Here is a 19,005-nt window from a genome sequence, read left to right as displayed (position 1 = left end):
TGGTGCCATGTTGAAAGCCACTGAGCTCTTCATTACGGGCCATTCTACTGGCAATGTCTACAGAGATTGCATGGCTGTGTGCTCGATTTTATACACCTGTCAGCAACGGGTGTGGCTTAAATAACCGAAACCTCTCATTTTGAAGGGGTGTCCACATACGTTTGTGTATGCAGGCATTAGGAAACCTGCTTCATGTTTGTATTGATGAGTTACCAAATATACTGAATGGATGTTTACCTGAAAGGTTTGATACATACCATGTTATGTGTGTGCCAATTACTATGTGTACCTATAGTTTTACTGTAGTATTTACCCAGAGAAGTAAACTAAATCTCCTCTCTTTTGTCTCACCTCTATCTCTGACACGCATTACATAACCCTTTGCCCTCTCGTATCTAAAACATGTCTGTGTGAGCTTTACTCAGTCAAATGAACCTCCCTAGCTCCCTCCAGTTTAGTCATGTCACTAAGTATTAATCTTCAGTGTTTACTCAAAGCAATAAGGCTTGAGGGGGTGTGGTATATGGCCAATATACCACGGCTAAGGGCTGTCCTAATGCACGACGCAATGTGGAGTGCCTAGACACAGCCCATAGCTGCGGTATTTTGGCCATATATGACAAACCCCAGAGGTGCCTTATTGCTATTATAAACTGGTCACCAACATAATTAGAACAGTAAAAATAAATGTTTTGTCATACCCGTGGTATATGGTCTGATATACCACGGCTGTCAGCCAATCAGCATTCAGGGCTCGAACCACTCAGTTTCTAACGTCTCTTGTACCATTGCATTGTTGAATACTTGTTTCTGATTGGCTTGAAAGGAATTCTATAGTGTGCATTATTTAGGTGATAATGCCCTCGAAGCCAGTGTTTGGAGGACATATTGGCACGAGTGTTAGGCCCGAGACTAAGTTGAGGGCCGGTAAACCGTGCCAATATATCCTCCAAACACTGGCTTCGAGGGCATTATCACTTTTATACAACGGGTAACCAACATATTCAAATAATGATTGACATATTTTAATTAACTTTATTTTGATTAATTTATTCATACTATTTCATCCTTCCATGAGATATAGTCCTGACACATATCTAGGGTTGCTACCCAAGCCGGCTGGTTGTTTGTTCTATCGGTTTGGTTGCCATAGACGTGACATAGTCGTTTAGACTTTTTGTTCTGTATCTATGGACAGTTGGACACGACCCAGTCATTCTTCTAAATGTTCTATTGCTATATGTTATTATCCCTTGCTTGCTAGCTAGCCAACTACAGCTAACTTACAGTCACGCCAAACAATGCAGCCAGAATAACAACAAAGTAGCTGCATTTGCATTTGTTTAAGCTGTTTTCCAGTAACATTTATTTGGATACATTCATAAGAATGAGCTCATGATGCGTGATTTCACCTGGCATAGAAAATGTGCTCTCTCATCAGGGCACTGTTGTTCAGAGGAGCTAGCCAACAACACAGCTAACACAATCACTTCAAACTGAAGCTGGAAAGACTGCAAGCTAGCTGCATTTAGTTTTATCTGTTCTCTATTGAAATGTCTTTGTATTTGTCCATAAAAATGAAGCTGATTCATGATTTCGACTGGCTGAGAAAAGTTGCCTGTCTTTCTCGTCCCGACTCCCGATCCCTACATGTTCATTACTATGGGACAGCAAGAGGTCGAATTTCAATATGAAACAAAATTGCAAATGTCAGAGAGTCAGACTGCAAGTTTTATACAAATCTCTGTTATTGAAAACCGATTGCTAGTCTAAAAGAAATGGGAGATAATGTCTAGATGTTTTTTACAGTGGGGATGAAGTTTATAAATTGTCTGGCTGGGCTGATGAGACAGTGGATTGCGCAGTGAGATGGAACAGAGTAAATAGGCATTTCAATATCATAGCTTTAGCTTGTGGTAATTTGGGGAATAGACACCTGCTGGAATGCTGTTTTAACCAATTAGCGTCCAGGATCAGACCCACCCGTTGTATAATTCCCTATAACGCACAGTATATCAGCATAGTAGAATTCAATGGCTATAGTTAATTCTTTCATGTTCTATGTTTGAGCTGCTTTTGAAAGAAAGTCGAATTGAAAACACTATTGGCATTGTTGAATTTGATTTTCATAATAGCAAGCTGATGGTTAGCTAAACCAGCAAGTCTGTTTGGTTACCAAGGCATCTCCTGCAGCTATCTAGTAAACTTGCTAGCTACTTCAGTGAATGTTGAACACATTTCTACCTGCAAAGTGAACACATTTCTAAAGGTAAATGCCAGGGCTGCAGGTAGCCTAGTGGTTAGAGCGTTGGGCCTGTAACCGTAAGGTTGCTGGATTGAATCCTGAACTGACAAGGTAAAAAGCTGCCATTCTGCCCCTGAACAAGGCAGTTAACCAACCCACTGTTGCCCGGTAGGCTGTCTAAATAAGAATTTGTTCTTAGCTGTCTTGCATAGTTAAATAAAGGTTAAATAAAAATGTACAAATTATGTTTTTTTTTTAAACAATTTGAGCCATGTTATAAAAGGGATAATCAACTCAGGGCTCTGTGTTCTCTGGAAAATAATGTGTAATTTGTTAGATGTCACCTTGCTAGCGCATCTTGGAACACACCTTCCACGTTGTTCATTATTTTAGTTGATTATCCCTTACTCGTAAAGGCCTGTTTGTTGAGTATATCCCATTCTTACTCAAAACTATTGAAAGGCTGTGATAGGATAACAGTGAACATGGGCCGAACTAGACGGACACTGTAGCAATGTTCCATAATCAAACTGCAAGACAATTCATTTGCAACTATCCAACACTATTTTAAAACATACTTTGTTACATTATTAGTAATGTAACATTAGTTTTGTTCCATTATTTCAAAAGAAACAACACAAATAGAACATAAAGTGACAGAAATAATTGACAGTTGTAGAATTATAGCATTCATCGCATAGCCGTGCATTAGTTATGACTAGTCTACAACACCAGTTGCTAGATGGGATTTTACAGCAAATGGACAACTACAAAACGTAATTTAGATGCAAAATATTCAACCTAAAACAATAAATACACAACATTGACCCTAGAACAATAAATAAAGTGACAAATGATAAAACAAGAAGAATGCACTTTAAGGTAATAGCGTAAACACATTTTCTTTACCCTTATCTACAAAAGTGTTTTCTTCCAATTCTGTCAAAAAATGTCGTAAGCCTATCAGACTGTTCTCAGAAGTGCTACTCAGCCTCCATCTTCATTCAAGCAACTATCTCTAACATTGAGATGAACTGAGCTCCTCAACTACAAACAAGATCATTGAAGAACTGGGATATAGTCTGTTGTGAGACAGAGGATTCTGAGCAGACAGTCTTTGAGGGGTGTTTCTGCAGCAGGGGCTGCAGGATGAGGCTAGGGGTCAGTAGGTGGTATCTATAACGTTGCCTTCCATCTGATGTCTGTAGGCCACTCTTGCCTTGTGGGAAAAGTAGACAACTCCTCCTCCAGCGCTGGCATAGGTTGTCGGGGCAAACTGGGGCTCCGCTTCAATGTATGGAACTAAACAGGAAAAGGAGAGATGAGAGGATTAAAACCCCATTAATATTACATTAATACTGACATGAATCTCTGTTGGGAAGTCACATTCCCATACTGTACTACTATTGATGATGATGAACTGTCAAAGGGTTGTCAGTCCAAAATTACATTCCAAGTCAATTGTAAAATGGCCTTAAAGTCGAACAGACAGCACTAGCACCATGAAATCTTATAAAAATCTATTCATATACACCCCGAGGAAGAATACTTCTTTCAATCTTTACTAACGACATGTCACTGGCTTTGCAGATGACTTAACACTATACACGTCAGCTAGTACCGCAACTGAAATTACTGCAGCACTTAACAAAGAGCTACAGTTAGTTTTCCGAATGTGTTGCAAGGAATAAGTTAGTCCTAAAAATGTCAAAAACTTAAAGCATTGTAATTGGGACAAATCATTCACTAAACCCTAAATCTTGTAATGAATAATGTGGAGCAAGTTGAGTGGACTAACTGCTTGGAGTAATCCTGGATTGTAAACTACTATGGTCAAAAAATATTGATACAACAGTAGCTAAGATGGGGAGAAGTCTGTCCATAATAAAGCGCTGTTCTGCCTTCTTAACAGCAATAAAAACAAGGCAGGTGTCACATTTGTCATAGTGAGGAGACCAAGGTGCAGCGTTGTAAGTGTACATCTTCTTTTAATGGAAGAACGAACACTGAACAAAACAACAGAACGAACCGTGACGCTATATGACTAGTGCAAACAAGCAACTAAACATAGAATAACAACACACAAACTATCCAAGGAATATGGCTACCTAAATATGGTCCCCAATCAGAGACAACGATAAACAGCTGCCTCTGATTGAGAACCAATCTAGGCAACCATAGACATATAAACACCTAGACTAGAAAAACCCTAGACATACAAAAAAAACTAGATAATACAAAAACTAAACCAACCACCCTTGTCACAAAACAAAACAAAAGAATAAAGGAAACAAAGATAACTATGGTCAGGGTGTGACAGCAGGTCCTACAGGCCCTAGTTTTGTCACACCTGGACTACTGTTCAGTCAGGTGGTCAGGTGCTACAAAGAGGGACCTTTGGCTCAGAACAGGGCAGCACGGCTGGCCCCTGGTTTTACAAAGAGAGCTAACATTAATAATATGCATGTCAATCTCTTCTGGCTCAAAGAGATTGACTTCATCACTACTTGTATTTGTGAGAGTTAATGATATGTTGAATGCACAAAGCTGTCTGTTTGAACTACTGGCACACAGCTCGGACACCAATGCATACCCCACAATACATCCCACCAGAGGTCTCTTCACAGTCCCCAAGTCCAGAACAGACTATGGGAGGCGCACAGTACTACAAAGAGCCATGACTAAATGGAACTTCTATTCCACATCAAGTAACTCATGCAAGCAGTACAATTGGATTTAAAAAATACATTAAAATACACCTTGGGGACTATGAAGCAACACAAACATAGGCACAGAGACATGCATACAGACACACATGATAAGATACGCACTATACACACGTGCACACATGGATTTTGTGTTGTAGATATGTGGTAGTAGAGTAAGGGCCTTAGGGCACACACTTAATGTGTTGTGAAATCTGTTGTGAATGTACTGTAAGGTTTATAGAAATGTATAACTGCCTTAATTTTGCTTGACCCCAGGAAGAGTAGCTCAGCTAATGGGGATCCATAATGAATACAAATACGATGACAAGCGAGCACTTAGATATGGTCATTTTCACGGTTTCATAAATTCATAGAATGTTTGGGAATGACATAGAGTAAGGCATTTGTGGAAATTCTATATAAATATAGAGTGGGAAAGCAGCTGTGCATTTAGACTATTAATAGACACTGCACTAAATAAAACCAAATAAAGACATCTGTCTCATCCAGGACCGGAGTCTACGCAGACCGGTGCACCATAGCCAATAAGAGCTACAGTAGGCCTTTATATGCAAATAAGCCTTTGTGCAAATAAGCCATTTGCCACAAGGGCCTGCCATCATTCACTTTGAACTGGACTGTGTGTTTACAGGCAGTAGTAACAGCACAATTTAGATCATTCGAAAAGCATTCGCCAAAAGCCACAAAATACATCTGAATGGATTTCTGCAAATCAGTAAATACCATGGGAGGACTCTTACATTTGGGAACTTGACATACCTATTGATCAAACAACCATGAAAAGTAGTCTCCTCTTCAGTTATGCACATCAACAACAACAACAACAACCTCAACAACTAATGCTAGCCAGAGCAAGATAAGCTAAAATCTAATGAGGGAACATTAGATAAACCCTCAAACTTTTTTCAGCTAGTTGGCCGTCAAAATTGCACTGATAAACAATGGGGAATAGTAGCCTACTCGTCCTTCTGCAGCTTGCCTGCCAATGCACGCATGTTCCAAGACACGTTTTGACAACTGAATGGGAACTTACCTGCCAACCCATTTGATCGATGCCAAATACATTTCATTGACAACTAAGGGTGCCTGTTTCTGCTCTCCGGTTCAGGAATGGCTGAAAATGCATAACATTGATCTAAAATTGACCCTAGAAGTAGTACTGTTGTGAGATCTGGAGAGACCGGGTCAGTCAATAGCTAATATACTAATACTCTTAGTAAAAATATTTATCTTCAATCTGTGGATTCTATTCGATTAGATAGATTGAAATTGTATGTTAAACATCACAGCATAGCTGAAAGATATACTGTATGGTGCATAGAATTCCGAAGAGGGTGGCCAGCAGAGATAGGTGGGATGGGCTGAGGGAAGCTGAGGGATGGAATGACGGTCAAAGATAAAAGTATAAAAAATAAAGTCAAAATAAAACATAACAAAAAGTAAGTTTGAATGACACTGAGGGGCAATGTTGTTACTGCTAATGCCGGTTTGCCTGAGGCTGATGCTGTGCAGGTGTTTGTACACATGCATATACACACACACTCATTCAAATGCACACAGGTGCACATACATGGTCACACACACATGTAAATAGTGCCATACATGCACTTAAACATATTCAGTTGTCCTTGATGTTTTTTTGCTTTCTGTTTTCCTTTGTCTTTTTCCTTTTTATATTTTGTTCATTTTCTTGGTTACTGGGGGAGGTCTTGGGGGTGGGGAATGGAATATTTTTTCTACTTTATTTGTATCTTATTTTCTCAAGGGAGGGGGGACTGTGTGTGTGTGTGGGGGGGGGGGGGGTCTCAGATGGTTAAAGGGCAGCTCTTGGGGAACTGTTGTGGGGGGGATCTTGGATGGCTGGTGGCCTGGCGGTTAGGAGCTTGGTCCGGTGGCTGATGGATTAAAAAAAATGTAAACCCATTTGATTTACAAATAAAATCACTCAGTGTTTCAGAGTGCTCTCTGGGTCGTTCGTAAACGCAGAGTGCTGTCAGATTGTATGTTGGTAAATTCAAAGCGTCCCCCCCCGCACACTGCACTATTGATATTGGACACTGGCCATGGAGTATGGTTGATCCGAGCATTCCTCACAACAGCCAAGTTAAGTGACTAAAGTTGGCTAAGCTGCTAGCTACTTCCAGACACAAATGAGAGAACACCTCGCACTGACCATTTTACTTGCCCTAGCAGAGCTGTTATGGCTGTTTACATGTTATCTAGAGCGTAGTGACTAACGTTAACTGTGCTGATAGCAACAATTGAATTACTTTTTTTGCCAACGTTTACTGACACCGGTCATATTCAGCCAGTGTTAAGTGTTCGTCAATTCATCAGTTATTCTGCGCTCTGGCATACTCAGACAAGGAGAGTGCTCTGAAATTGGACTAGATAGCCATAACAGTCGTTCAAGTTAAGCATAACTAGCTAGCAAAGCGATTCACATTTCTTGCCCTTGCTATTTTCTTTATTGCCCTTGCTAGTTTGATTATATTGACATTCCCAGCCTTAGTTACATTCGTCTGTTTTTGTCCAAAAAATGTAGTAATTGAAAATGTACGTCATGGAACTTTGACTTAAATAAAACTTATTTTCAAAACCTCTTATAAAGTTGGTTTTGTAGCATAAACTGGGAATTTGATATTTTTAACTGATATTACGACTCTCTGTTTGTTTCATATCTGCAGATGAGTTAAAATGCTGTCAGTTCCACTTTAATGAACACTGTGTTCTTCTCTTTGCAAATAGTGCCCCATTGAAAAAATCTAAACAAATACAGTGCCTTGCAAAATAATTCATCTCCCTTGGCATTTTTTCTATTTTGTTTACAAAATTACAATCTGTAATTTAAATAGATTTTTATTTGGATTTCATGTAATGAACATACACAAAATAGTCCAAATTGGTGAAGTGAAATGGAAAAAAATTACTTATTTCAAAAAATTTGTAAAAATTAAAAACAGAAGCCCCTAAATAAGATCTGGTACAACCAATTACCTTCAGAAGTCATATAATTAGTTAAATAAAGACGTGTGTGCAATCTAAGTGTCACATGATCTGTCACATGATCTCAGTACCTGTTCTCAACACCTGTTCTGAAAGGCCCCAGAGTCTGCAACACCACCAAGCAAGGGGCACCACCAAGCAAGCGGCACCATGAAGACCAAGGATCTCTCCAAACAGGTCAGGATCAAAGTTGTGGAGAAGTACAGATCACGGTTGGGTTCTAAAAAAATATCTGAAACTTTGAACATCCCACGGAGCACCATTAAATCCATGATTAAAAAATGGAAAGAATATGGCACCACAACAAACCTGCCAAGAGTGGGCCGTCCACCAAAATTCACGGACCAGGCATGGAGGGCATTAATCAGAGAGGCAACAAAGAGACCAAAGATAACCCTGAAGGAGCTGCAAAGCTCCACAACGGAGATTGGAGTACTTGTCAATGGGACCTTAAGCCGTACACTCTACAGAGCAGGGCTTTTCGGAAGACTCCCCAAACATATGGAAGAAGGTACTCTGGTCAGATGAGACTAAAATGTTTCTTTTTGGCCATCAAGGAAAGAGCAAACCCAACACCTCACATCACCCCGAGAACACCATCCCCACAATGAAGCATGGTGGTGGCAGCATCATGCTGTGGGGATGTTTTCCATTGGCAGGGACTGGGAAACTGGTCAGAATTGAAAGAATGATGGATGGCTCTAAATACAGGGAAATTCATGAGGGAAACCTGTTTCAGTCTTCCAGAGATTTGAGACTTGGACCTCAATCCAATGAAGAATCTGTGGTATGGCTTAAAGATTGCTGAATACCAGCGGAACCCATCCAACTTGAAGGAGCTGGAGCAGTTTTGCCTTGAAGAATGGGCAAACATCCCAGTGGCTAGATGTGCCAAGCTTATAGAGACGTACCCCAAGATACTTACAGCTCTAATTGCTGCAAAAGGTGGATCAACAAAATATAGACTTTGGAGGGTGAATAGTTATGCACGCTCAAGTTCAGTTTTTTTTGTCTTATTTCTTGTTTGTTTCACCCAAAAATATTTTGCATCTTCAAAGTGGTAGGCATGTTGTGTAAATCAAATTATACAAACCCCCCCAAAAATGTATTTTAATTCCAGGTTGTAAGGCAACAAAATAGGAAAAATGCCAAGGGGGATGAATACTTTTGCAAGCCACTGTAGGCATCACACTCCTGCAAAAACTGTAGTTGGTGTTGTTACCTGCTTTAGGGGGGCAGTGTCTGCCCTTGCCTCTGTCTTTACACCTCCTGTACCAGGGAAAACACTGGAGAACCTTCACACCCATGGGCGCAGCAGCTCGAGGAGCCAGTCTGAAAAGAGAGAACAATGATTTTGTTATTTAAAAGAAGCATTAGCACTGGGCACTCTATACATTTCAAAACCTGAAAACTGAGAAAACTTCAACAACCATATTGCAAATGAATTATGAGCCTTTTTCAGGGAATTTAAGAGCTACTCATCCCTCTATATGAATTGCACCAGCAAAATTGGGTTGTTATACATTTCTAAAACTGACACACTCCAAGCTGTCCCTAAATGTGTCATTCTGGTTTGGTTTTAGGACTATCCTAATAAAATATATTGATAGTTTTTATGTTTAAGAGAGAGAGAGAGAAAGAGAGAGAGAGTGATAGCTTTATGGTATTTTCTTAATATTTTGGACCCTGGAGGCTGTGAACCATTTAAATTATTACTTCCAGCTATGACAGAAGATCGAATAGATTAAAAACAAACCATTAATCAAAGGGAGCTTTTAAATGAAATAACCCACGAGGCACAGACCTCAGTTCAACATCTAGTTTAGATTCACATGTGGTTGAGTTATCAAGTAACGTAAAAAAAAATAAAAAAATAAATCACAATGTTGTCGGGAAGTAGTTTGGGGGTAGATAGCTATATTGGGCTAATATAGGACTATTAAAGGCCCAGTGCACTACTTTTGTGAATTTGTATTTTTTTTTAACCCCCCAAAAATGTTTATTTAAGAGGCTCCTCTGTCCTCCACTCGTTACCTGTATTAATGGCACCTGTTTGAACTTGTTATCAGTATAAAATACACCTGTCCACAACCTCAAACAGTCACACTCCAAACTCCACTATGGCCAAGACCAAAGAGCTGTCAAAGGACACCAGAGACAAAATTGTAGACCTACACCAGGCTGGGAAGACTGAATCTGCAATAGGTAAGCAGCTTGATTTGAAGAAATCAACTGTGGGAGCAATTATTAGGAAATCGAAGACATACAAGACCACTGATAATCTCCCTCGATCTGGGGCTCCACGCAAGATCTCACCCCGTGGGGTCAAAATGATCACAAGAACGGTGAGCAAAAATCCCAGAACCACACGTTATTGGACTCTGGAGCAGTGGAAACTCGTTCTCTGGAGTGATGAATCCCGCTTCACCATTTGGAAGTCCAACAGACGAATCTGGGTCTGGTGGATGCCAGGAGAACACTACCTGCCCCAATGCATAAAGCCAACTTTAAAGTTTGATGGAGGAGGAATAATGGTCAGGGGCTGTTTTTCATGGTTTGGGCTAGGCCTCTTAGTTCCAGTAAAGGGAAATCTTAACACTACAGCTTACAAGGATATTCTAGACGATTCTGTGCTTCCAGCTTTGTGGCAACAGTTTGGGGAAGACCCTTTCCTATTTCAGGATAACAATGCCCCTGTGCACAAAGCGAGGTCCATACAGAATTGGTTTGTCGAGATCGGTGTGGAAGAACTTGACTGACCTGCACAGAGCCCTGACCTCAACCATATTGAACACCTTTGGGATTAATTGGAATGCCGACTGTGAGCAAGAGCTAATCGCCCAACATCAGTGCCCAACCCCACTAACACTCTTGTGGCTGAATGGAAGCAAGTCCCTGCAGCAATGTTCCAACATTTAGTGGAAAGCCTTCCCAGAGTGGAGGCTGTCGTAGCAGTAAAGGGGGCACCAACTCCATATTAATGCCCATGATTTTGGTGTTTGAGCAGATGTCCACATACTTTTAGTCATGTAGTGTACAGTGGCTTGCAAAAGTATTCACTCCCCTTGGCATTTTTCCTATTTTGTTGCCTTACACCCTGGAATGAAAATAGATTTTTTTGGTGGTTTGTATAATTACACAACATGCCTACCACTTTGAAGATGCAAAATATTTTTTCTTGTGAAACAAACAAGAAATAAAACAAAAAAACGGAAAACTTGTACGTGCATAACTATTCACCCCCCCAAAGGGTACCGCTGGTGTACAACAATCTTTAAGTCATACCACAGATTCTCAAATGATTTGAGGTCTGGGCTTTAACTAGGCCATTCCAAGACATTTAAATGTTCCCCTTAAACCACTAAAGTGTTGCTTTAGCAGTATACTTAGGGTTAGGGTCATTGTCCTGCTGGAAGGTGAACATCCGTCCCAGTCTCAAATCTCTGGAAGACTGAAACAGGTTTCCCTCATGAATTTCCCTGTATTTAGCGCCATCCATCATTCTTTCAATTCTGACCAGTTTTCCAGTCCCTGCCAATGAAAACATCCCCACAGCATGGTGCTGCCACCACCATGCTTCATTGTGGGGATGGCATTCTCGGGGTGATGAAAGGTGTTGGGTTTGCGCTTTCCTTGATGGCTAAAAAGCTCAATTTCACCAGATCTTATTTAGGTGCTTCATAGTAAAGGGGGTGAATACATATGCATGCACCACTTTTCCGTTTAAAAAAAAAAAAAAGTTTTTTTTTTCATTTCACTTCACCAATTTGGACTATTTTGTGTATGTCCGTTACATGAAATAAAAATCCATTTAAATAACAGGCTGTAATGCAACAAAGTAGGAAAAATGCAAAGGGCAATGAATACTTTTGCAAGGCACTGTACATCTCATATCACTCATATTATCTTAGGACCGTGGTTACGAAAGTAACCTTAAATTATGGCGAGCAGCAAATCCCAGGAGGCTTAGCGTGTTTCTTCAGGGAATTGTGAGAACAAGGGAAAACACTGCCAACAAGATGATCTAATCTCAGATCTCTCTCCTTTACAGTACAGGACAAGGCAACCTCAACATGGTGATCCCCACATGCCCAACCAAGCTGTTATTGCTTGTGTGTGTTTTCCTAGGTCTATTTCGGTTTGTGCCCACAATTCTGAAATAATGTGAGGTTCCATATCAATGATTTCACATAGTCCTACCTGATACAAGTATAGACATTTAGGGGGTGCAGACTTAACCTCTGTGCAGGGACAAAACACTGTAGGCTACTCTTGTGTGAGGCAGGCCTGCAGGAATAACCCCAATGGTGGATAAGAACTGCACAACAGATGCACTACAAAGGCTGGGTCCTGCTGCCACCAGTGTAGCAAATAAGTGGAGAGATCAGCAACCCTAAGGTTACAGGGCAAGTGCACTCACTTTGCTTACTGTATAAAGGTGCTGTCCAGAGGGTGCTACACTTGTGCGCATGCCAGACTTGTTGCTGTCAACCGGTAAGCTACAGTAGGCTATTGATACACTGCGTTCTCTGAAAAGACAGTTACATAAACCGGCAGTAGCATAATCTGTTGTTGCCATTGAAACTAGAGCAATTTACGCAGAGAAAGGCAGACAGATCTCTCAGTATCCCATAACGGAAATTAATGACTGCATTTCTATTTCTCTAAATTCTGATCTTAAAATGAGAGATTTTGTGTGTTGTTATGCACAAAATAGCTCATGTATAAAGTAGGCCTGGGCTATATGCAAATTAAGAAGTCATGTCAGAGCAATAATTCTGAATTTCAATAGCCTTTCAAATATTTTAGAGGCCCAATGCAGTCAAAATTATGTTTTCTTGTGTTTTGTATCATATTGTACAGTAGCTGATGAAACTAACACTGTAAAACACATTTGATCATTGTTTGATTTCCTGATAGTTGCTGGTTGAAAATGCAATCTACACAGGACCTTCTATTCAGCAGGTTTACATGGGCAGGAGTTTTGTCTGTTTGTTAATAGACCAATAACAAAAAGTGTTCCAAACCTCTCTGACAATGGCTAGTTTTCAGTTTTCTTGCTTGAGAAATACTTTTTTGCTTTAAAAAAGCATTTTCTTGTCAATTTTAATGGAAAATTATTAGACTACACTACGATATTTAATTGGTACCCAGAAATTATATTTATATAATGGCTGCATTGGGCCATTAAGATTTTTGTCCTCTTACTCCCTCTCCTTCCCAATTACTCAAATTTAAAAAATCACAATAGTCAAATGTAGCCATACCCTACAACCAATCAATAACTGTATGAAGGTTACATCAACCGAATACGAAATGTGAAAACAAAACATTGAAATATCCCCGTATGTCATGGTGCTATTGAATAGCCAAAATAATAGAATAGTCTATAACTCACCTGTAAATAAAATATAAAAATGGTATGAACTTGTTTTGTGAGTAGGTTTGGTTGGAGTTCTCTAAAAAATGGTATCATTTGCTTTTTGATGTCTGATCTTCTGGTTTGATGTCACGAGGCAGTCAGAGCTCATTCCTCTGACCACTGATGCTGTAAATGCAACCTGTCTTGTCCCTGGTAGAGCGTCTATCATTCTCTCATTGATACAACAAGGGCATGGAAATTTTCCACTGTCGACTCTGCGTCTTTAAATAGCTAATCCCTCAGCGCGTGGCCACAAAACAAAACATGCTTCCCCTGACGCTGTCCCCGCACTTACAGTGTATGTGTGTGTTGCCAATTTAGTATGGGCAGTAAATAGATTTCAAGTGAAGTGTATCCTTGTAAAAAAAATGTTAAAAACAAGGACATGAATGGTGATCTAATTGGTAAGGGATGCAATGTTAGTCAAGATGGTGTGTTTACCTACACTAATATGTAAAACACTTTATTCTGCATATTATACCTCCACATAGTAAGATACAATTTTTATTTTATTTTTTTAAAGGTCAACATATGCTGTTATTATCTTGTCCATCATCAACACGAGGACACCAGTGCATTCAACCAACACAAAAGTCTACCATAACGTTGATCATGTCTGAAAGGTGTCCTTACCTGCCTGTTTCTGAATAACCTATTTTGAATGACAGGCAGAACAACACTGACCTTTGGTGACCCTGAGCAGTGAACTTTCCAACAGCTGACATACAGCACAACAGCTGACATACAGCACAACAGCTGACATACAGCACAACAGCTGACATACAGCACAACAGCTGACATACAGCACAACAGCTGACATACAGCACAACAGCTGACATACAGCACAACAGCTGACATACAGCACCACAGCTGACATACAGCACAACAGCTGGCAGGGAGAAAATAGGTTATTTTGTAGTTGTTTATATGAAATTGGCATAGCTTTAATAATATTTTTTGGGGGGGATTATCTATTTAATACAATTCTATTGCTATAATGGGCAATTAGAAAGCCTGTAATATACTCAAAGTATTTTTTTCCAGGTATTCTCAATTACGTTACAACAGCTATTCACAGGCCATGATTATATAAACATGACAGAAGTTGATTGCTTTAGCTTACTTAAAATAAAATAAAAACATTTGGCAAGTTACTCATGTATTTATTACTGCATGACAACTGTTTTTGTTATCCACAAAATATGAGTATAGGTTGTCAACAGTTTTCTATGAATGTCATCATTCTATTCAAGCCCAACAAGGGAATCCAAGCAAACCCTTCCTGAGTGAAGTGATGTCATGAAGTTACTGAGTGAAGTGATGTCATGAAGTTACTGAGTGAAGTGATGTCATGAAGTTACTAAGTGAAGTGATGTCATAAAAAGCTTTTTGATTGATTCTGTACACCATTTATAGGATGTATTTGTGACTATAACTCCATTCAAACTTGGATTAAAGAGTCAATATTTGACAGCTGCCAAATGGCATCAGAGAGATGGTGGCCTTGGTATCCCACAGGATTGTCATGGTAGAGGACATCTTGTGATCCACTAGAGGGAGGTGTTGCCATTTCATGCCAGACAGTCCACAACAGAACCTGATTCCCTTTTCTTTATTTCTTTAACACAAAGCAACTTTTTCGATATGATGGAATATTTTATTCTAAACAAGCATAACGTAATAAAAGTACAGCATTATTGAATATTTAAAAAAACAAACGCAATAATGTGACATTGAATTACAGCGTAGTTACAGGGATATTTGATAGTACTTCATGTAGCATAGTTGTGTGTTTTTACAGCTTCACCTTTGCTCTCTACTTATAAAAGAACCAGTGTATTGTAAGATCCACCCCCACACCACCCTCAGACCTACAGACATATGAAAGATGTCCATAATCTCCACACCTCATGCTCTGTTTTCTTTCTCCATTCCTTCACATTCTCCCCCTCCCTGCTCAAAGTACAAGTTGCCCCTATCCACAGATCTAGGATCAAATTACTTGACCCCCAATCCTAACCTTCACCATAAGGAGGAAGAAAATGTTATCTGACCCTGCATCGGTGGTTGGGTCAACATCTACTCTACTCACACCCACACACTGCCTTTGCCCTCCCCCTCTGAGGCCCCATGCGGGCCGCAGCAGTCCCCTCCACGGTGGCGCGAGGCAGGCAGGTTCTTGTATACGGCCCTGCTATAGGGGATGAAACAGAGGCCCAGTTGGAGGTGGCGGGCCAGGCGGCAGTAGGCAGCCAGAGCCAGGACCAGGAGGGGGGTGACCAGGATGAAGCCCACCACCAGCAGGGCCACACAGCCACCGTCATCCAGCAGGTCTGAACAGTACAGGGACGTGCCATTGGGCTGCACCTGGGGACGACATACACACATATTTATACCACTCATGTGTCACACTGCAATGTTCAGGTGGTGACTCATGCTCTTCCTTTCCCCGCGTGTCAATGACTCTTTCCTCTCTGTTTCTATCTTTCTGAGACACACAGACTTCCTTCCTGGATGGCAGTCTTACCGTGGAGTGACACAGGAAGCCAAACACGACCATGACCAGCGCTGGGGTCAAGATGGTGCCGAACACGATGCTGGCCAGTGTGCCGTTGACCAGTGCGATGATCAGGTTCTGAGCCGTCACCAGTACTGAGCACGCCCAGCAGTCCAGAGAGCCTCTCAGCTCCAGAGGGGCGTCTGTACCCCCTGATGCGCTGCCCGCCACTGAGTACGGGGGTGGCACCACCACTCCTGACCCCCCCGTGGGTGACCTTGGCACAGAGGTCACAGAGCCTGTGTGCTGGAGGTGGGATGGCAGTGATGACAGAGGTTCCCCATTATTAATGTGATTCAGCTGGGTGATGCCCTTCTCCAGGGTTCCGTTTCTCGACAGACTCATCCTCCCTGGGCCTTCAGAAAACAAAATGATTAGGGTTGTTTAATTAATTAATTAAGTAATTTATGTGCATATCATACAGTACAATGGTATAATCATTATTACTAGTGGCAGTGCAGTTGGTTATGGGTTAAGTGGTATTGGGCGGGCCTATTACTTCTATTCTGTTAGGGTGCCTTAGTAGTTGCAGTTACATAGACTGGGAGCCTGATAATGAATCCCCTTTACAGAAAGGAATCTGTTTGGCATGCCCATGTTTTTACATAACAGAGTGAAAAAAGCCTCTGAATGTTGCTCCATTAAAGTGAGAGTAGCAAAGTTTCCTAAAGTACAGTGGTGAGAGCTGCGGAAAGAAAACACAGATAACTACGCAACTCGGGGAAGTAGGAAATAGACTTCCCTTGGCCCCACCCCCAGTCTCCTGGATGACTACAGTCTCAGAACAATGAGCCAGGAACGAGCCCCCCCCCCCCATACACCCCTTCTGAGAAACCCTCTACCGCTAATTTTAACAGTCAACAACCTTTAGTTAAGTTGGATTTGAAATGAAAACGGATCATTATAATGGACTTTAAAATACATATATTTCACCCAACTTTCCAGTTGTCTTTAGAAGTGGGGTGGTACCTCAGCCATGTGTAATGGTCACAAATATAATACTAGACTGTTGGTATTGAGATGAAGGTAGCATGTATGACCAGCATGTATGACCTCTGAGAACATCATGGTAAAAAGGATCATGGATTTAAATAGTTCATTCTCCATTCAGTCTCCATATGAACCTAGCAATGAACGGGTGGATTCAAACCCTTCAATTGAAGTTATTCAACTGTCCTGTAATACAATGCCAAATGCTAATTGTCTCGTCACACCCAAACACGCACTAGCAGCATAAACACAACACGCTGCAAGAGAGTTGACCATGATCTTTGTTAGGATGTTTAGTTTTAGTTTCCATGTCCCTCCTTCATCCCTGGACACCCATAACGACCACGGTGAGATGTGTTTACTCACTGTGTGATTGGTGGAGTCGTTCTGAGGATCTGTCTCTCTCTCCTCTCACAGTCGCGGTGAGACGATGAGAATGTACTCTGTTCTTTAACCTGTCCTCCCACTCTGAGAACGCCCGTGGAGAGAAGAAGAGGTCGCCCTCCACTGCATGAACATCCAGATCCCGAGGTCAGAGGGATGGTATTGATCAGGTGGAGGTTGATAGCCTTTATGTCGAGGGTTCAGACCTTTCTCTGCTGTATCCAGGTCTTCCAGAAGGTAAACTCCCGGTATTCAGCAGATGCTTTGTGTCCTCACAGCCCTCAGTCAGTGTGACTATCGTTCTCTTTTGCTTTGTGCTGAATCCGACGTTCTGAACAGTTAAGGCAAATGTTGCTTTCCTGCTTGGCTCTGGCTCTTCATTTCCTGCCGTGCCGTTTCCTCACTTTTACTCCAGCTTGGTTAGTCACGGAGTCTCCCCTCTGTCTCCTGCCTGTCTCCTCTCTGCTGGGTGCGTGTCTGTGGGCTGCTGTGGTGCTGGTGGGTACAGAGGCAGCTGGGGTGTGTTAGGGGTTGGTGATGGTATTTGGGAAGGGCGGGGGCACACAGGAGGGATTACACTGATAACCCCTGCACCCAGTGGGGAGCGAGGGGGTGGGGAGGGATGGGAAGGCAGTCACTCCGGAGAGGGAGAGTGTTTATTTGGATAGATTAGGAGTCAGGGGTGAGGGCCAAACTCTAGCAGTTGCTACAACCACTAACCACTACCTTCTGCTGAAGTCACTACAACCACTAACCACTACCTTCTGCTGAAGTCACTACAACCACTAACTTCTGCTGAAGTCACTACAACCACTAACCACTACCTTCTGCTGAAGTCACTACAACCACTAACCACTACCTTCTGCTGAAGTCACTACAACCACTAACCACTACCTTCTGCTGAAGTCACTACAATCACTAACCACTAACTTCTGCATTCGAATATTGAAAATGTGTGGATATTAAAATCCTAAACACATGAGAACAAACAGTAGAGTGGAACTTTCTGAAGCAAGTACATTTAAGCATTTAAAACAGGAATGTGTAATTTAGTGAGATGGTGATAAGACGGAATAAACTGTTAACGTTTTGCAATGTGTCTCCATTGCAAGATAATCCGATCCAGTACATCTGTTTTACATTTGCTATACATTATTCAGAACATGGATAGTTTCTCACATAAGATCCGTACATTCCTATCTACTCCTGAGTGAGATATAGATGACGGGGGAGGGAACTCACTGATTGCACAAAGATAAGACGTAGCTTCTAATAGCACTATAGTATACAGACCCCGAGACAGAACACAGAACGGAACACATGTACTATGTAGAAGGTAGGTAGGGACAGCGGCTGCCTGGGCCATACAAGACATAGTTGTTTTAATGTTGTGCTGAAGGTCAAGAAGGAAAGGGGACTGGCACTTGCCGTCTTGATGAAAAACAGAACACCAGGTTCAGAGAACGAATAGGAAATGTGGATGGGGTAGAACGGAGTGATGTGGCAGGAGAAGGAGAGGATCACCAGATTGATAAGAGACCAGTGGGAGTTTAGTTCAAAGAGCGAGAATTAGTATTGGATGTTTTTCCCCCTTTTTTTCTTCTTCATCTCAGTCTGGGCAAGTTTGTTTATTTCTTCAGGGGGCAGATAGGAGCTCCCTCTGGAATGAGAG

General features: G+C 41.4%; 1 protein-coding gene and 1 long non-coding RNA gene across 3 annotated transcripts; both read right to left on the bottom strand.

The window, feature by feature from the left end:
* Positions 1–1,034: 1,034 nt before the first annotated feature.
* On the bottom strand, positions 1,035–13,635 carry LOC139418495 (uncharacterized). Its single transcript, XR_011635333.1, has 3 exons — positions 13,379–13,635; positions 9,203–9,312; positions 1,035–3,547 (listed from the first exon to the last, which is right to left on the bottom strand). It is a non-coding gene; the product is annotated as an uncharacterized lncRNA (long non-coding RNA).
* Positions 13,636–14,998: 1,363 nt separating this feature from the next.
* LOC139418493 (transmembrane protein 88-like) lies at positions 14,999–17,856 on the bottom strand. 2 transcript variants are annotated; one of them, XM_071168013.1, is made up of 3 exons: positions 17,316–17,856; positions 15,930–16,309; positions 14,999–15,769 (listed from the first exon to the last, which is right to left on the bottom strand). In XM_071168013.1, the coding sequence occupies exons 2-3, from the start codon at positions 16,302–16,304 to the stop codon at positions 15,491–15,493; spliced, it is 654 nt and encodes a 217-aa protein (XP_071024114.1). In that variant the 5' UTR covers positions 16,305–16,309; positions 17,316–17,856; the 3' UTR covers positions 14,999–15,490. The 2 variants fall into 2 exon arrangements, with proteins under 2 accessions (XP_071024114.1, XP_071024113.1); XM_071168012.1 differs by having other exon boundaries at positions 15,930–16,315; positions 17,316–17,854.
* Between the last annotated feature and the right edge of the window lie 1,149 nt (positions 17,857–19,005).

Source organism: Oncorhynchus clarkii, chromosome 10 (genome assembly GCF_045791955.1).
Source record: "Oncorhynchus clarkii lewisi isolate Uvic-CL-2024 chromosome 10, UVic_Ocla_1.0, whole genome shotgun sequence".
Taxonomy (NCBI): Eukaryota; Metazoa; Chordata; class Actinopteri; order Salmoniformes; family Salmonidae; genus Oncorhynchus; species Oncorhynchus clarkii.
Note: the sequence above shows the minus strand (reverse complement) of the source record. Positions and strands in the feature narration are given on the sequence as shown.

Excerpts from the sequence above, each read along its gene's own strand:
- LOC139418493 (XM_071168013.1), bottom strand. The coding sequence starts at position 16,304 with ATGAGTCTGTCGAGAAACGGAACCCTGGAGAAGGGCATCACCCAGCTG. Across the intron at positions 15,770-15,929 it reads GCTTCCTGTGTCACTCCACG|GTGCAGCCCAATGGCACGTC; the intron begins GTAAGACTGCCA and ends TGTCGTCCCCAG.